Genomic DNA, 17748 nt, shown 5'->3' with positions numbered 1-17748 from the left:
AATTACATTGCTTCTATTAAATCAATAAATCATGAAAAAAAAAGCATCCGTCTTTCTGTGGTGTGATCAGCATACCGATCCAACACTTCAGTAGTTAAAGGATGTATTTTATATAAACACTCCTGCTCCTTTGAGTGTGACAGCCACATCCACTTCAAGATGCTGTCTAATTTCTTTGTAGTTTTTAGTGGAGTTTTCAGCTTCAGTATTGGTTATTTAATTTAATTATTGTTGCAGCCGAGATAAAAATGTCTATTGACCTCACCACGTCTCACAAATAAACGGTCAAGGTACACTTTTAGATCACGGGTTGTTATCTTTTGGTGGAGCTGCGACCACCAGGTGTGCTAAGGGAGTGGTTAGGGAATATATATATATATATATATATATATATATATATATATATATATATATATATATATACACACACACACACACACACACACACACACACCAGTGGACCAGCCCTCTCTAACCATTTCCTCCATTTTAACCAGCCCATCATGGGTTTTGGGTGGTACTCTGCCAGGCTGAATAAACACTGTGAAAATGAATACGCAGGAGGAATAGTAATACATCAGCAGGTCATTGTAAAGCCTCCCTGAGTCTGGCACAAAAGCTGTGGCATGGCAAGCCCCGATGGTCTGCTTGGTGCTAGCAGAAAAACACACAGAGTTGAAATGGCAGCAGGCTTAACATTATCTGTTCCTGATCAAGGTGTTTTATTTGGCGGCGGACATCTTGCCAGCTCAGCTAAGCAGTTCTGAATACCACTAACCAGAGAGTTAGTGATGGATAGTGATGGAGAGATGGAAGTCAACCTAAAGAGCGAGTAGTGTGGATGGAGGAAGGAAAAGTCAAGGATAAAGGGAGCTATGGCTTATTGAAAGGCACAGGTTTCTCTTTGTTTCTCTTCTTGTGTCTTTTAATCCCCACACACTCCTATTATTACCTTGCCATACTTTAAAAGAGTTGTATAATTGACAAATTTACCATTTCTTTGTAATTCACAGCCAGAAACATACATTGAACCACCCTCACACTGATGCCCCATTCTTTTCCCCATTTAGTCCAGCATATAGATCCCAACCAGCCAAAGCCAGAAGGCCAGCACACAAGTCCCCTGGAAGGAGAGCCTCTCGGGGTGGTCAACAACTGGCCTCCCTCCTTGCCAGCAGCCTTACAACGATGGGGCAGCACTCAGCCCAAGAGCCCCTGTCTGACGGCACTCGACAATGCTGGCAAGCCTGTCTACACACTCACCTATGGTAGGTATCAATCTGTGAATGATTGGCTCAGAATTTAGAAAAACAATATCAACTCCTGGGTTTTCTCTGTGCAAATAATGGACAAGCAAGTGCCTGCGTTTGTCTCTAGATACCTTATTTTGTAATATACTGTTATTATAAGCTATTTTGTGTATTTGTATATTGATTTGTGGATCTGGGGTTGTTAAAAGTAAAGTATTTACACTGTATTTTCACCTCTGTAGGTAAACTATGGACCCGCAGTCAGAAACTGGCATACACTCTTCTTAACAAGCTGAGCACCAGAAATGAGCCTTTGCTCATGCCCGGAGACAGAGTAAGTCATGAGATAACAGGAGAGTGTCCAATGGTGGTCAGTTGTATATATCACAGTTTTTGTTACATTTCAGGCATTTGGCTGAGGCTCCTAATACGATATTCAGCTTGTGCAAGACTGCATTTCTCTGAACATTGAACACAATTTCCAGGGTTGAAAATGAAATGGGTTGAAATAACCCAGCTAAGAAGCTTAAACTGAGATCATTTTATAATCCCCTCAGCCTACTTGAAATCTTGATATTTCTGATTGCTCCCTTACAGAAGGCTGCATCTCAGTGCTCAATTTTTAACCGATAAGTTATCATGTTTGTGTTATGTCTTTGCAAATATAATATCACGTCATTACTTGAGGGAGGAAGCAAATGTTTGGTTTCAGATCTTGTCCATGATGGTTGCTACACACCATGCCCGTTGCCTTCTATTCTTTAACTTAAAGGAGGAACTGCATAACATTGTACCGTAACATATCGTGTCTGTGCTACACCTGTAGGTTGCACTTGTTTTCCCCAACAATGACCCAGTGATGTTCATGGTGGCCTTCTACGGCTGTCTCCTGGCAGAGCTGGTACCTGTGCCTATCGAAGTGCCACTTACCAGAAAGGTAAAGGCAAATACAATCTCCTGGGAATGTGTGGACATTTTTAATATGTGTGATTACTACATAGACAGTGAAGAGCAGGAGTGACCCCTGCTGGACATTTGACCTATTAATGAGACCCTTAAAAGTTGTGCACAGTTGTTTAAATGTAGATATTTACAATGTATTCAAATATCCCAGAATATCTGTTTGAAACGAAGAATATCTTGCTTCTTGGTAACGCGTTGCATGGTTACATCCCCAGCCGCAGCATTGTCTTTCAAATGTTCTAATTACAGAGTATTATGATGCATTGCCGTTTCCAGCACATCTACCAACCAAATTCACCCACATACGTTACACAGGCTAAATATTAATGTCTGTTCTTGTTTGCCCTTCATAAGCATGCTGCTGGATGACGCTGTGCTGTAATTAATGAGATTTGAGTGACATAAAATTATGTATAATTCCAGTTAAAATATTAGATCACAGGCCAACTGTTATCGGGAGTCAGAAACTCATTCGCTCACTCTGCCGACTCACATTTTTCCTGCCTCTCTCTTTCAAGCCTTCTTTATTTTTCTATCCCCTTTTTCTTCCTCATTTTGTTTTTGCTCCCACCAAGTATCTCACATTTTCCCCCTCTTTTCTGCACAGCATGGTTTGCTCAGCACAAGTCTAGCTGTAAGCTAATTTGCACAGCCAATCAAATATGAGTAAGTGTGTGTCAGATCTTGGGCTCTATTCCTGCTATGATTGGGCTTTGATGCTCAGCGGTAGAGTTTTTAATAGTGATTAGCCATCACTCTGCTTTCTAACCTGCTGCTTCTTTGATGTAAGATGCTCTGAGGTTTCTTCTTAAGTCATCGTCCTTCTTTCTCTCGGTTAGAATTCCCAAATTCTCTCAGAGCGTCTTTCCACAAAGCTTTCATGTTCTGAATTCTTAATAGTTGACTGTTTGTGACAGGCACTGTTTGCCAAAGTTTTTGCCAGTATGAACTTCAGTTTTCCATCCTCTTTGGTCCCCCAGGATGCAGGAAGTCAACAGATTGGCTTTCTGTTGGGCAGCTGTGGCGTCACATTGGCACTAACCACCGATGCTTGTCAGAAAGGCTTGCCCAAAGCACAAACGGGGGAGGTAGCCACTTTCAAAGGTACAGTTTTATTCTCATTTTGAGTGTCTGTTGGTATAGTTACATTCGGTTTGAACTAACTTAATGTCTCCATCTCTGCAGGCTGGCCGCGGTTGCTGTGGTTTGTGACAGATGGAAAACATGTTGTGAAGCCTCCGAAAGACTGGCATCCCCCAATACGGGAAGCCAGTAATGACATAGCCTACATTGAGGTAAGTGTAGTTTAATTGCTGTTACCAATAAAGCACAAATTGATTGATTGTATTTTTTAGCTACTATTCATTAGGTACTCTTCTTTTTCATATTCTCCATGCCTTTTTTTTTAATGGAACTGTTACAATGTTTCTAACATCCAGTATAAAACCAGCAAGGAGGGCAGCACCATGGGGATCACAGTGTCCCATTCAGCCATGCTGGCTCACTGTCACGCCCTTACACAGGCCTGCGGCTACACTGAAGGTGAGGAGGGCATTATGCATATTTCAGGCATCCAGTTGGTGGCGGTAGCATATGCTAAAGAGATCGATAGAGAGAGGGACTTAACCAGATATAGTAATGATAAAAATGTAGGAATATGCAAACGAAAAGCATACATTGGGCTTGATCTTTTGGAATTGCTGTGTTGTTTTCTTCTTATTTATACTGCAGGTTAGATAATGCAGAGCACATTCATTAAAAAAAACAAAAAAAAACTACTATTTTATAATTTATGATATTATAGATTTTCCCCTTCATGTTGCTCACAGAGCCTATCAGAGTGTAATTACAGTCTAGTTTGATAAATGCAGCTACTCAGCTGGTTGTGTTTCTTTCTGAGAATGTAAGGCTGGGCACCTTCTCTTCTCAAGTGTCCCGGTTTTGTCCTAAATAACTCCTAACTGCACCAGCAGCCTCAAGAAAACTCTCCAGGTCTGTTTCTGAAACTTAGTTTGGGGCTTCACTGAACTAATAATGTTACAGTACTGTTCTCATCATTACAGAGATGTGATTGCTCTAGTGAAGAATAGGAATGTCAGATTAAATGTCTAATTTTTTTGATTTGCAGCCGAGACCATAACCAACGTCCTGGACTTCAAGAGAGAAGCAGGATTATGGCATGGTGTTCTTACTGTGAGTGGCCTTGAACCATCTGGCAAAGCTAATAGGAGGATTCTTAGAAATAGAATAGATCCATGCTCAGTTTGCTGATAAAATGTCTGATTTATATGACTGACTTCTTTCCTATGAGGACTTTATCAATATGTAAACGCATTCAAACTAATGAGCTCCTGATGGGCAAAAGCATCTTTTCTCATAATATTCAGTGTCTTCTAACACATACTTAACCCAGCTCTGGTTTCAAACATGCCGTGGAATTTATATACAGCCCATATATCACCTACTTGTCCACGTTTAAATTCCTAAAATGACCCAACAGCAACAGTAGCAGAAACAATGATTTATTTACACTTTCAGCAGCAAGTGATAAAATCTTGTCATAACTCGCATCTTGTTTACAGTGACATCATGTTAAGATACACTTCTGACATTTTGTTGCTCATGCGATTCTTGTCTGTTTTCGTGGCAGAGTGTCATGAATCGGATGCACGTGATTAGCATTCCTTACTCCCTGATGAAAGTCAACCCCCTCTCCTGGATACAGAAGGTGCACACATACAAAGGTGAGGGTTAATTGTCACTTTTCTCCGTTACTCTACTTGCTGCATCTCAGCCCTATGAAGAGGGCATTAATACAGGATAAACTAGTTTAATTTTACTGTAAGGTAAACCCATTTGTTTTTTGTTATTCAGTATGGAAAATGTAAATATTTACAAAGTGGCACACATACATGACAGTACAGGTTATTCACAATAAAGTACTTAGAGAAAAATGCTTTGGTAGCTTGCTTGATGGTGAAATGCTAGTTTACCCAACATTGTGTTATTGTTTTTAGTGTCTTTAAGCCTGAATAAAGCCAAGTTTTACTTCCAGAGGGAGTGTGTTTCTCATAACCGTTTTGATTCTCACTGCACGTTTGACAGGGGTGGATAGATTAAAGCAATAGTTTGTTGGACTTATTGATTTCTAGTTCAATTGTATTAGCCTGGTGGAGGTCGAGGAGGGGAGGCCTGCTGCCCTGCTGCCCTGCTGCCCTGCAAAAATACATCTCCTTTCTGGTCTGAGCTTTGCTTAGTCACCTGTTGGCAACTGAGTCAGACAGTGCTGCTATTTGCTGTCAGATTGTGTTATCTGTGATTGGCTGTCGAGCTGAATGACAGAGGTGTTGATTGGATGATTCTATTGTGAGCCTGTCTCTTTTGTCTTTGTGTCCCCTTGCACAGCGCGGGTTGCAGTGGTGAAGTCGAGGGACATGCACTGGTCTCTGCTTGCCCAGAGAGACCAGAGAGACATCAGCCTGAGCTCGCTGCGCATGCTCATCGTAGCCGACGGAGCTAACCCATGTCAGTCCACCTGCAGATTCTCATTCAATAAAATAACCTTTATAATCACCCTGAAGCCACAAGAGATTATCATTGATTTGTTGTGTGTTTGGTTTGACTGGATCTGTATGTGTGTGTGTGTGTGTGTGTGTGTGTGTGTGTTATCACAGGGTCGATATCCTCCTGCGATGCCTTCCTTAACGTGTTTCAGGCACGTGGGCTGCGACCTGAGGTGATCTGTCCATGTGCCAGCTCTTCAGAAGCCATGACTGTCGCCATCCGCAGGTGAGCTGCCTTTACTGCACCCTATAGGAACAAAAGCAACCTGTCACCACTTTGCCTTACTGTGCTATTAAATCACACTGCGTTTGCAACATTAACTGAATTCTGCAGCAGGAGGAGGGAGATTTGTGCTTCTTTAACACGGAGAGGAAGTATAGGATGTCTCAGCTTTTTGCTGATCACAGGGCATAGTCATGGAGAAGGATTACGGTGACAGACAGACTAAAAACACATGGCTAGACTTATATAAATAAATACGTGGAAGTCTAAAAATGTTGTAATGGATCCAGAGTCTTTATCTCACAGATTCACATGGTCGTCAATATTCCACCAAAACCATATGCTTTCTTTTTTAAGGTGTCAGTACTGCTGCAATAAAGATGCACTATTAATTTATTTTTATTTTTTATTTGATGAACAAATAAACTGGAATCATTTGTTTGATTTTTCTTTGCCATAAAAGGCAAGGGAAATGAAGAGGAATGAGTGACAGATGTATTGAACTGCAAGTCTTTCCATGTGTGTCACTGTGTTCACTAATAACGAGTGTAATTGCAATAATGTCTATGTCCTGCAGACCTCCAGAAATGGGTGTTCCTCCTCCTGGGAAGGCGGTGCTGTCTATGGGTGGGCTGAGCCACAGCGTGATCCGTGTGGACACAGAGGAGAAACTCTCTGTCCTCACAGTGCAGGATGTGGGACAGGTCATGCCTGGAGGTACAGTACACTACGCTGCTTATTCATATTTTTGCTTCTGTTAATGAGTAAAATGCTGAAGATGAAAACATTTTTTTTAAATGACGCCACCGTGTCCCCAGAGAATGGAGGTGATCCGATAAGATTTTGTAGGCTATAAATGGAAAGAAAAACTACCTATGTAAATATTGACACTTAAAAATTTAGCAGTAATGCTTTTACTATCTTAGTTTATGGCATCATAAGCATCTGTTGATGTCTGTCTGCTGATTTTGAGTTGTCAAGGTGTTTATGACAAAACATTAGGCAGCTCAAAGGCCTCTTCATATAACATTTGTTAATTACAAAACACCTTGCTGACAATTATAAAAATGTAATTTTGCTGAAATAAACATGAACTAATAATGAACATTTCCTTATTGAAAATGTTTAACTTTTTCCTGAAATAAGTAATTCAACAGAAATCTATGGACATTTAGACATCTACTTGAAATTATATTTTATTATGTCCCACCCCATTGTCATCATTATGTGTCTCCAGCTCTGGTTTGTGTGGTGCGGGTGGAGGGGACACCCTATCTCTGTCAGACAGACGAGGTTGGAGAGATCTGCGTCAACTCAGGTAGCACGGGTGTAGCTTACTACGGCCTCCCGGGCATGACCAAGAACATCTTCGAGGTTAGTGACTTATTTCTGGAACTGTTTAAATGAATCCAGAGTGCAAATGCTTACGTGTATTTTCTCATGTATCAGTTATTTCAACTAGAGGCATTGGACATTTGTACTTCATTCACAAATGTGTGTTTTTAACAGTGTTGTTTCTACTTGCAGACCATTCCAGTAACATCATCTGGGATTCCCGTCAGCGACAGACCATTTACCAGGACCTCACTGCTGGGCTTTGTGGGGCCCGTAAGTTCTTATAGCATTAAGATAGCCCTGTTTCAAACATGGTTGTGATATGTAGTAGTTTTGGCAGCACATGCTACCTTAGGACATATCTGCTTAAACCTCAAATATACTTCAATTGTCTTAAATCATCAATCTGTGACATTCAGTGTCATATCTTTTTCATATTCTCTCAGCGTGCCCCTGTCCCAGGTACAGAGCTAGTTCACTTACATCACAAACACTAACCTTTAGGAGTATCTAGCTATGCAAATAGTTCAAGTTGTATGTTTGAAATACACAGTGTGCATCTGAGGCTTCTGCTGGAACCTCAATAAAATGGAGGAAAATGGAAGTTCATTTCAGCTGGAAAATAATTTCAACAAAGAAATTCAACTTCAGTGTCTTTCCAGAAACAACATCTCAGTTACTCTGGATAACTCACATGCCTCTCTGTTCTCCAGTTGGGTAGTTCCAATGAAAACTGTCCACTGTGAGGTCTGATTACTTCCAAACCTTAAGTTGTTTGTTTAGACGAACAGCTGTCATTGTTTTTTACACTTTTATCAGCATCAAGGAGAGAATCATATTTTATACTGCTGATTATTATTATTAGATTGGGGTAAATGACAAGATCTACCCATTTAACAGTACTGTATGTGCTTTGTGTTTCCAACCAGGACAGCCTTGTGTTTGTTGTGGGGAAGATGGATGGGCTGATGGTGGTCAGTGGGCGGAGACACAATGCCGATGATGTGGTTGCCACAGCACTGGCAGTGGAGCCCATGAAGTTTGTGTACAGGGGGAGGTAAAAGAAAAACTCTGCACTTCTCTACATATCTCTCATACAGAGAGTATGTCTAATCTGCACTGGATTCTAACTCTCCACTCACAGTTTGATTGGATGAGTACAATCCAGCTGTAACAGTGTTTTTTTATGTTGTGTGTTCCAGGATAGCAGTGTTTTCTTTGTCTGTGCTGCATGACGAGAGGATCGTTGTTGTAGCAGAGCAGAGGCCAGACGCCTCCGAGGAAGACAGCTTCCAGTGGATGAGCCGCGTCCTTCAGGTGCTCACTGTGCTCTGTCTTTTTCACATCTTATCACCTAGTCACAGCTAACTGAAGGACTATACCAGTGGGTCTGCATGTTTTATTTTAGTAAGTGCAAATCGGGTATACTTAGTTAATAATACTCCTTGGTTAATGTTTTCTACAGCATGCCATAAGGGTTTAGATTGATTTTCCACTTTGAAGGAGATCATTATTGGTTAGCATGTCAGTTCCATATAAAAACCAATTTGCAGAACCTTGAAACTACCTTTAAATAATTAATACAGTAAATATATATTTTTTTTAATCTTGGATGTTAAAGATTTCTTGAATGCATTAAGAAGAATACACAACCACTGTTATGGTCCCTTTAAGCCCCAGTCAAAGCTGAAGAAATCTATGTAGTTTTTCCTTGATTTGATTTATGTGCATATAAACAAGATTAATATTAAAACAAGAATAACTGCCAGTGAAAACATCCCTTATGGTGTTCACTGAAACTAAAACTGGCTGTGAAAAACACAAAGCTCCAGTTTGGTTTTGTTTTTATGATGACATTGAAATACTTTCCTCTGATTTACTTGACAGTTTGCTGATCTCCAGGTCTCTGTTTTTGCATGTGTTACTTGTCTGTTTCCAGGCCATAGACAGCATCCACCAGGTTGGGGTGTACTGCCTGGCTCTGGTGCCTGCCAACACACTTCCCAAGGCTCCACTGGGCGGCATTCATATATCTGAGACCAAACAGCGCTTCCTGGAGGGTGCCTTGCACCCATGCAACGTCCTCATGTGCCCTCACACATGTGTCACCAACCTGCCCAAGCCAAGACAAAAACAGCCAGGTAGATCAACAGATGTCCATGCACAGATCTGGTTTAAAAACAAACTTAGCATGAAGACTTGTTTACATACTTTTTTTCATTTCTGTTATTGCGGTGTTTATATTTATGTTGATATGAATGTAAGACCTAACTTCACTAAATGTGATTGTGCTGGACAGAGGTCGGTCCTGCTTCTATGATAGTGGGCAACCTGGTGGCAGGCAAGAGGATTGCACAGGCCTGTGGGAGAGACGTGGCACAGCTAGAGGACAATGACCAGGCACGTAAGGTAGATAGTCGTCCTCATTTCACCCACTCATCACCTGCACACATACGCTGCAGAAACAGGTAAGGATCTCTACTGGAGGGAGTGGAATCTGAAATACATACAGCTGACGGAGATGATGGACATGGTTTTGACTCCCTGCTGTCTGAGCTGTCTGTATTAACACAGGTGTTATGTAATTCAGATTCAGCTTTCATCATGTATTACATCCATCACTTTTAAGTTTCACATATATTGTACCCTATCACATCTGTCACCCCTTCATTACAAAAACTAATTTAATTAATTTAATTAATCTAAATTAATTCTTCATTGTTTGTGTAGCGATTCATCACTGTCTCAGTTTGTGTCTGTCTTTTTTTGTGTGTTACTCTCATGTCTCTGTAGTTAAACTTGTGTGTGTGTGTGTCTCTCTCCCCTATAGTTCCTGTACATACAGGATGTGCTGCAATGGAGAGCTCAGGCCACTCCAGACCACCCTCTGTTCCTTGTTCTCAATGCTAAGGTATTGCCTTTTCGTCATAGTATATATAATTTAGTTTTGCCGTGGCAATATTTATTCATATGTAGTTAATTTCCTGTAAATTCAGTTGAGAAACTGTTTATAGATCAAACAATTAGATTATTCTGCCTGTATTGGCTAATTCAGTTCAATAACTGATAAATGATGGCGCTTCCTGCATTGATGCATCAAAAAAAAGTATTGGTTTGCAATATGGGCCTAATACAACAGGAGATATTAAAATGAAAGCTTGATAGTAATCTCTACCGGTTGATGAATCATAAGACCGATGAAGCCTGGCCAATTTCTTGAACTTACAACTTTGATACGTGTTAAATAAAGTGTAGCATAGCGTTGTAAATGAATGTAACTTGTGTTCTTATCTTTTGCTTGTCAGGGCACGGTGGCTAGTACAGCCTCCTGTCTGCAGCTGCACAAGCGGGCAGAGCGGGTGGCTACAGCACTGATGGGTCGCCTCAACACTGGAGACCACGTGGCACTCGTCTACCCACCAGGTAAGAGGTGCTACCATGCTACTTGCCCTTTCAGATCTGTTCTTCAGACACAGCTGGTTCTTCACTATCTCTGTCTTTACTTTTGAAGTCTGTCTATTAATCATAATCACACACCAGAAGAGACTCAATAAAGTTCGTAATATTATTAAGTATAAACATTTATGTGCAGGAATCGACCTGATTGCTACCTTCTATGGCTGCCTGTATGCTGGCTGTGTTCCAGTCACTGTCAGACCCCCGCATCCCCAGAACCTGGCGACCACCCTGCCCACCGTTAAGATGATTGTTGAGGTAACAGAGTCCGCTGACCTGCATCAAAATGCTAATTGAATCCCTCTCTGCACAGTTATTACAATCATTAAACCTGGTGAATGTATGTTTTTTTTTTTTTATAATTAACTAAATGATATACAAAATCAGCTCTGCTCTGTGCAGGGCTGCAAATTGTGTGAATAATTAAAGTAATGTAATATATGTAGTAATACTGTAGTATCTGTGTGTTAAAGGTCAGTAAGTCGGTGTGTATCCTGACCACTCAAGCAATAATGAAGCTCCTGAAATCCAAAGAGGCTGCTGCTGCTGTGGACACCAAGAGCTGGCCTATGGTGCTGGACACAGGTGAATTATAAACACATACCCAACACACTTTATGTTCTCATGTTGCCATCAAAGAATAGTATAAAAAAAAAAATATATAGTTTTTAAGTAAAAGGACATGGTCTGGGATTTCTATACCTGCTTTAAAAACTATTATACTATTCCTCCTCTCCCTCTGTTCATCCTCCAGATGACCTCCCCAGGAAGAAGAGTCCCCAGATGTACAAGCCCCCGACCCCAGAGATGTTAGCTTACCTGGACTTCAGCGTGTCCACAACAGGCATCTTAGCAGGAGTCAAAGTATGTTTAATGTTGAAGGACTAACATGATCCATCTGGGTTCTTAATTAGGGTGTGTCTTTCATATAGAGATCATAAATAAGAAAAACGTTCCAAGCTAACAAAATATCTGGTAAACCTCGGCACATTTAAGTCCACAGTTTGTGACTGTTGTTTATCCAAAGAATGGTTTGTTTTACTGGCTAACGGTACAATTTCGTTCTGAGCAAGCAACCATCCGCACACTGCCGTGGTGTCTGTCAGTGAAATAATGGATCCCTAAAAGCTCAAGGAGTTGTTTTTAAGTTTAATTTTACACTAGGATCCAGTTTTGAAGCATCATTCTTGTCTCCGTGTGTACCATCATCTCCTCTAGATGTCTCACGCTGCCACCAGTGCCTTGTGTCGCTCCATCAAACTGCAGTGTGAGCTCTACCCTTCCCGGCAGATCGCCATCTGTCTGGACCCCTACTGCGGTCTGGGCTTCGCTCTCTGGTGCCTGTGCAGGTAAACCAGCAGCTCTGAACAAATGAATGACAGTAAAATAGAATAAACATTGAGTTATTTTCTGGTGGACCCTTATTTCTGGCATGTATGTTTCTGGTTGCAGTGTGTACTCAGGCCACCAGTCAATCCTGGTTCCCCCTCTGGAGCTGGAGAGCAACGCGTCTCTGTGGCTTGCGGCAGTCAGCCAATACAAAGTGCGCGTCACCTTCTGCTCGTATTCAGTCATGGAGATGTGCACCAAGGGCTTGGGTTCACAGACAGAGGCACTGCGGGTCAGTTTGTCTCTTCAGGTGTTGAGTGGTGTTACTGGGGAAGCAACAAACTGCAGCTTTTTCTTCCACTAAATTTAAGGGTTTTCTTCAATGACTCCTTTTCCCTGTGGTGGTGCTGCTGCTACAGCGCTGTGATTATTGAGACAAAGTCAGGGTCCTCAGGGGTGAGCCACTTCACTCTGTATCTGTGTGCTGATTGCTGTCAGCAGCACTTGAAGCTGGGATTTTTTTCCTTTTCTTTTCATAAAATCATGTCTGTAGTTTAATGAGTAGAATCTATCTAATAAAACAGTTCTATTAATATGAAAATACAACCATTACATTGATCTTGTCTGCTCCTAGTTTACGTGCAGCCACAGTCGTCTTTGCAAATTGAGAAAGAATGTTACGTTATTGCTTTCACTGCAGTGTTTTCACACAATTTGCACTTAATTTATTTTATAGTTTTTACTGATCCAACTCTTCTTTTTTCTATCTCCAGTTGCGAAATGTGAACCTGTCTTGCGTGCGTACGTGCATGGTGGTAGCAGAGGAGAGGCCCCGCATAGCACTCACTCAGTCCTTCTCAAAGATCTTTAAGGACTTGGGGCTTTCATCACGCGCCGTCAGCACCACCTTCGGCTGTAGGGTGAATGTGGCGATATGTTTGCAGGTAAGCAGGAGGAGGGTTGGAGAGGTCCAGAGTTCATGGTGGTCAATGTTTTAGGGGAAAAACAAGCAGTGGCTCTATGCAACAATTCAAATAAACATCCAAGAAATCCTTGCAGCATTGGCAGAACTTTAAAAGACTGAATGTTGATGATGATGCAGGTGGCTTACTATAAAACAGGAAACTTTTTTTTTTACCAACTAATTTGAGGTGAAGGGAAATGTATAATGCTTTATATTTTATACATATATAAGGTTTTTGAATAATGGTAAAAAGACCATTCACTAAGTTCCCTTCTCAGTCTGACTGTTCATAATTTTTTCTTTTCTCCTGTGGCCCTTCGATTTTTTTTATTTTGTTTCTCCCTATCCCGGGTAATTTTTGTGTGTGTGTGTGTGTGTGTGTGTGCATGTGTATCCACATATAAAATACATATATATCTTTATTTATCTGTCCTGCCCTGTCCCGTCAGCCCAACAGGTTAGGGAAACTGGCTGAGCAGGTAACTGTAGGATACAAGTTGCTGTTTGCTCATTGGGCTGCCGCTGGGTCTGTCTGCCTGTCTGTGTGTGTGTGTGTGTGTGTGTGTGTGTGTGTGTGTTTGTGTTTGCATGTGTGTTTGCGTGTGTGTGTGTGTGTGTGTGCGCGCGCTCACGCGCTTGTGTCCGTGTGTTCATGTGCAGGTTTGTTTATCTTGCATGATTTCTGAATGTGCTTCACCTTAATTCACTGATTGTTTTTCTCCTGGTTTTCTTTTTCTCTGACAAGCTTCAGCTTTACTTTACTGCTATTCATTTTCTCTCAGCAATTGCTTTATGATAGGTTATATGTGATGTGCTACTACATTAAACCATGAGCTAGCAGCATGAACTCTGCCGTGATTAAGTTAATTTGGGAATGCCATATCAAACCTTTTGATTATTATTCCATACTGTGTTTTTGTTTTGTTTTTTACCAGTGAAAAGACGGTTAATCGTTTTTGACAATCCCAATATTTCAACATTTTACCACAATTAGTGTTTGTGTAGTGGATGGAATGATTATTTACTTTTTTATATAATGAAAATTCTGTTGTTCTGTTGCCTTTTCTTTCACACTAGTAGCCATTTAGTGAGAGAAGTTATTTTATCCCTTTATTTGTTTTACCCTTTCACTTTGGAATGAAACTCCTCATTAACAAATACTACACACAGTTTTGACGTTTGAGTTGTATTGGAGTCTGATCATGTTGACCAGGTTCATAAAAGGAAGGAATGTTTGATTGATGCATTTTTAATCAGGCTAATCAGACTGCTGGTTTTGGATTTATGGCAAAGACTAATCTCTGGATTGAGTCTCGTTGATGTTCAGCCCGCTCTGTGTTTGGCTTTGACCTCACACAGACGACCGTACAGGGAAACAATGCTAGCTTGTGCTCTGGCTACACACTGGCAAAGGAGTGATGGAAACCATAATGATTTGTGACTAGTCTTACAGCAGTAATGATAACAAATCCCAGAGCAGAAGGAATCAATATGTGATAACCAGAATCAGTATTTGAGAAATAGCTCAATTAGAATTCAGGTGCATTGCACACCTATAGACATTTAATCAAAACAAATGGTGCTCATTTAGTGCACATTTTCTGACATTGTGTGCCTTTTTCTCACATAAGATAAACATTTGAAGGAAATAAACTACAGTTCATTTATATTTTTTTTTGTTGGCCTCTAATAACTGGCACTGTAGCTTTTCCCAACCATGCTACACGTGTATGAAAACAAACTGACAGGTTAGACCAGGTGAATTTAACTGTGTGGGTACAGTGTCTGTAGCTACATGGTTGTTTTGCCAAAGTCCTAACAATTGTAGCCTGGCTGGTTGGCTTCTGGCTGCCCCCGCTTTGTCAACAGTTGTATCATAAGCAGCTTCCACCTCCACTCAGGCAACATGCAGCATTAATGCCAGGGCTGTAACAGTTACATGATCCACTCATGTCCCACTCTGCTTGTTTTTTTCTCCAGGGCACAGCCGGACCAGACCCTACTACTGTTTATGTGGACATGAGAGCTCTACGACATGATAGGTACGGGGCGCCACTGCAGCTAACTGGACTGACCACGGACAACAAGAGTTTCCTTTGAGAGTGTTCAGACAATCTGATGCATTTTGTAATTATAATGTGTCATTGTGGTTTTCATCTTTCAGTTCAGTCTTCTTGAACTTTGAATAAATAACCACTAAATAGATTTGTATGAACCAGACACTGAGGCGCTGACAAACAAAACTCTATAACTTAAGTACAAAGTGTTTTAATCTTCGGATTTAGCATACATCAGATGCAGACACATAATGATTCATTCTACACACTTTTTTTTAACCTTAATGCTACGCTCCTCCTAGTCAGATGGGATGTTCCTGATTGGTCCAGTAATCAAATCACGGAAAGTGTCTGGTTAGTTTTGAATAATTGGGTCATTAGAGTTTTACCCACTTGGAGGCGCTATTGCACAACAACTTTGAAAGATCGCACTGAAGTCAGCAACAGGCTTCTGTGATTTCACCCAAGGTCATCTCTTATCTTCACGCATTCTTTACCACCAGCTGAACCCTCCAACACTTTTACACACACAGTTCTTTGTTAAGGGCCTACATATGTGAAGATTTACCATTATCAATCAGGAAACAGGGAGGTTTCCCTCTCCCTTCCAGGCTAGTTTCTTTTATAATTAGCCTCCTTGTATTCAGTCTCAAAGCAACTTTAAACATTGTTATTCATTTCCTGGTGGCTCTATGAGACACCTCTACTGTATTCATGTTAGCACAAATATAATAACAGGAATCCCCCTCAAACATCCTCGTGGTGGAGAAGGTGTTGGTTGAATGAGCCCAAGCTTAAGAATACCTAGGTGTAGTTGCTTAAACGAGTTTGCAATCGCCACAGATAGTCCAGTAAGAACTGGAGAAGAAGGAGATTTCCTCCAATGGTGTTTTATTAACTACCACATACATATAATGCAAGCCACTCTGTAGTAGAATGAGTTCACATCTGTGAACCGACGTGTGGTTTCTGCGACATAAAGTAAAGGCCCTAGGGCTGACCTTTTGAACAATCCTATTGTACGAAGACTCTCTGAAGTCATTTTTTTCTGATTGTTTTTCCTCTTTTTGTATATTTACTTTCTGATCATCTCTTCTTCACATTATCTCATGATTAAAATGAACACACATAGCTAATGCAAATAATATATGTCTGTAATAAAAAAAAAACACTAAAACACACACAGTTATGAATAACTCCCTTTTCTTCAACAAATGCTAGTACATAATTTTCTAGCATATGAATACATCAAATCTTAAAAATGAACCTTTTTTCACACTTGTTTTTTACATGTTGACAAATTTAATCAAAATGGAGATATAAAATTGCTCACTTTGCCCTTTTATTTCTTTAGGGTTCGCCTGGTAGAGAGAGGGTCGCCACACAGCTTGCCACTGATGGAGTCTGGGAAGGTACGTCATCACGTAAAACACTACAAACAACTGTGACCCTACACTGCAAAAAGGTCGCTCCTTTTCTAAAGCTTTGGAATATCAATATGGGTCTGTGTGCTGTTGTAGATCCTTCCAGGAGTGAAGGTGATCATTGCCAACACAGAAACTAAAGGACCCTTGGGAGACTCCCATCTAGGAGAGGTAAGTCCCAGCGTCATCTTTGTTTTTCACTTATTTCACCCTAACCTGTTCCACCTGGTTTTGACCTACAATGAGTGTACTAACATGCACTTATGTTATAAAGTTACAGTTAGCTTTCTGCAGTAAAGTGATCTCTGAAACCTCATACAAACGAAACAACTCATTTCTGTAATCGGAGTAAGAGATTTAGAAGAACCTGCTAGATTTCTCAGGGAGAGAGACTACGCAAACTGGTTATTTTCAAAGCGGAAACAACACAAACAACAGTTGCAATCATTTGTATTTGTAATTGTATTGCCAATGAAGACCAGTCAATACATGTATTCCCTTTTTATATAAATGTTGGACAGTGATCCATAACTTGATAGAGCGCCTGATGTGTGTGATCATTTGTGTAACTGTCATTTCTCTGTGTGTAATAGGTCTGGGTGAGCAGTCCTCACAATGCCACAGGTTACTACACAGTTTACGGTGAGGAGGCGCTACATGCTGACCACTTCAACACCAAGCTCAGCTTCGGCGACACCCAGACTGTCTGGGCGAGGACGGGCTACCTGGGCTTCCTGCGGCGCACGGACCTGACTGATGCCAGTGGAGGTGAGAATCACAAGTGCTCGCTCTAACTCACAGTTAGTACATTGCTTTTAGTGTAAGCTGGACTCATACTTAGATTTTTGTCACCACAGAAAACTAAAGATATATTTCTACCCCCTGCTTTTCTCTCCAACTTCACCTCAAAACTATATCAGAGCGTCATGACGCCCTCTATGTAGTGGGCTCCCTTGATGAGACTCTGGAGTTGAGGGGAATGAGGTATCACCCAATTGACATCGAGACCTCTGTTATCCGTTCTCACAAGAGCATAGCTGAATGGTGAGAAATTTACATCAGTTATTAGATCACAACTTTATTGCTATTTAGTTTTTAGAATTATTCATTATGTAGTCACGTTTACCCATGTTATATTCAAAATAAAGTTTAGCAACATACATTTTTCTGACTTCTAACTTCTC

The 17748-nt window shown here is 40.9% G+C and overlaps 1 protein-coding gene across 12 annotated transcripts in view; it reads left to right on the top strand.

The window, feature by feature from the left end:
• The window catches only part of dip2a (disco-interacting protein 2 homolog A), an 81914-nt gene that overhangs the window by 63747 nt on the left and 419 nt on the right, over window positions 1–17748 (top strand). For 5 of the 12 annotated variants that reach the window (XM_039818097.1, XM_039818091.1, XM_039818087.1 and 2 more), the window contains 31 exons: window positions 1071–1268; window positions 1493–1584; window positions 2077–2187; window positions 3194–3317; window positions 3399–3508; window positions 3653–3755; window positions 4342–4406; window positions 4864–4957; window positions 5619–5738; window positions 5888–6002; window positions 6577–6716; window positions 7237–7373; window positions 7527–7607; window positions 8264–8391; window positions 8537–8651; window positions 9274–9475; window positions 9634–9743; window positions 10165–10245; window positions 10640–10757; window positions 10927–11048; window positions 11264–11375; window positions 11545–11654; window positions 12009–12139; window positions 12243–12411; window positions 12893–13063; window positions 13533–13562; window positions 15064–15125; window positions 16495–16552; window positions 16661–16735; window positions 17158–17332; window positions 17485–17608. In XM_039818097.1, the coding sequence (XP_039674031.1) occupies window positions 1071–1268; window positions 1493–1584; window positions 2077–2187; window positions 3194–3317; window positions 3399–3508; window positions 3653–3755; window positions 4342–4406; window positions 4864–4957; window positions 5619–5738; window positions 5888–6002; window positions 6577–6716; window positions 7237–7373; window positions 7527–7607; window positions 8264–8391; window positions 8537–8651; window positions 9274–9475; window positions 9634–9743; window positions 10165–10245; window positions 10640–10757; window positions 10927–11048; window positions 11264–11375; window positions 11545–11654; window positions 12009–12139; window positions 12243–12411; window positions 12893–13063; window positions 13533–13562; window positions 15064–15125; window positions 16495–16552; window positions 16661–16735; window positions 17158–17332; window positions 17485–17608 (3583 nt within the window). Of the gene's footprint in view, window positions 1–1070; window positions 1269–1492; window positions 1585–2076; window positions 2188–3193; window positions 3318–3398; window positions 3509–3652; window positions 3756–4341; window positions 4407–4863; window positions 4958–5618; window positions 5739–5887; window positions 6003–6576; window positions 6717–7236; window positions 7374–7526; window positions 7608–8263; window positions 8396–8536; window positions 8652–9273; window positions 9476–9633; window positions 9744–10164; window positions 10246–10639; window positions 10758–10926; window positions 11049–11263; window positions 11376–11544; window positions 11655–12008; window positions 12140–12242; window positions 12412–12892; window positions 13064–13532; window positions 13563–15063; window positions 15126–16494; window positions 16553–16660; window positions 16736–17157; window positions 17333–17484; window positions 17609–17748 lie in introns of those variants that run through there. The other 7 variants (XM_039818092.1, XM_039818088.1, XM_039818089.1 and 4 more) reach the window with 4 other exon arrangements.

The sequence above is a fragment of the Perca fluviatilis genome, chromosome 12 (genome assembly GCF_010015445.1).
Source record: "Perca fluviatilis chromosome 12, GENO_Pfluv_1.0, whole genome shotgun sequence".
Taxonomy (NCBI): Eukaryota; Metazoa; Chordata; class Actinopteri; order Perciformes; family Percidae; genus Perca; species Perca fluviatilis.
This window is presented reverse-complemented; position numbering and strand designations above follow the sequence as displayed.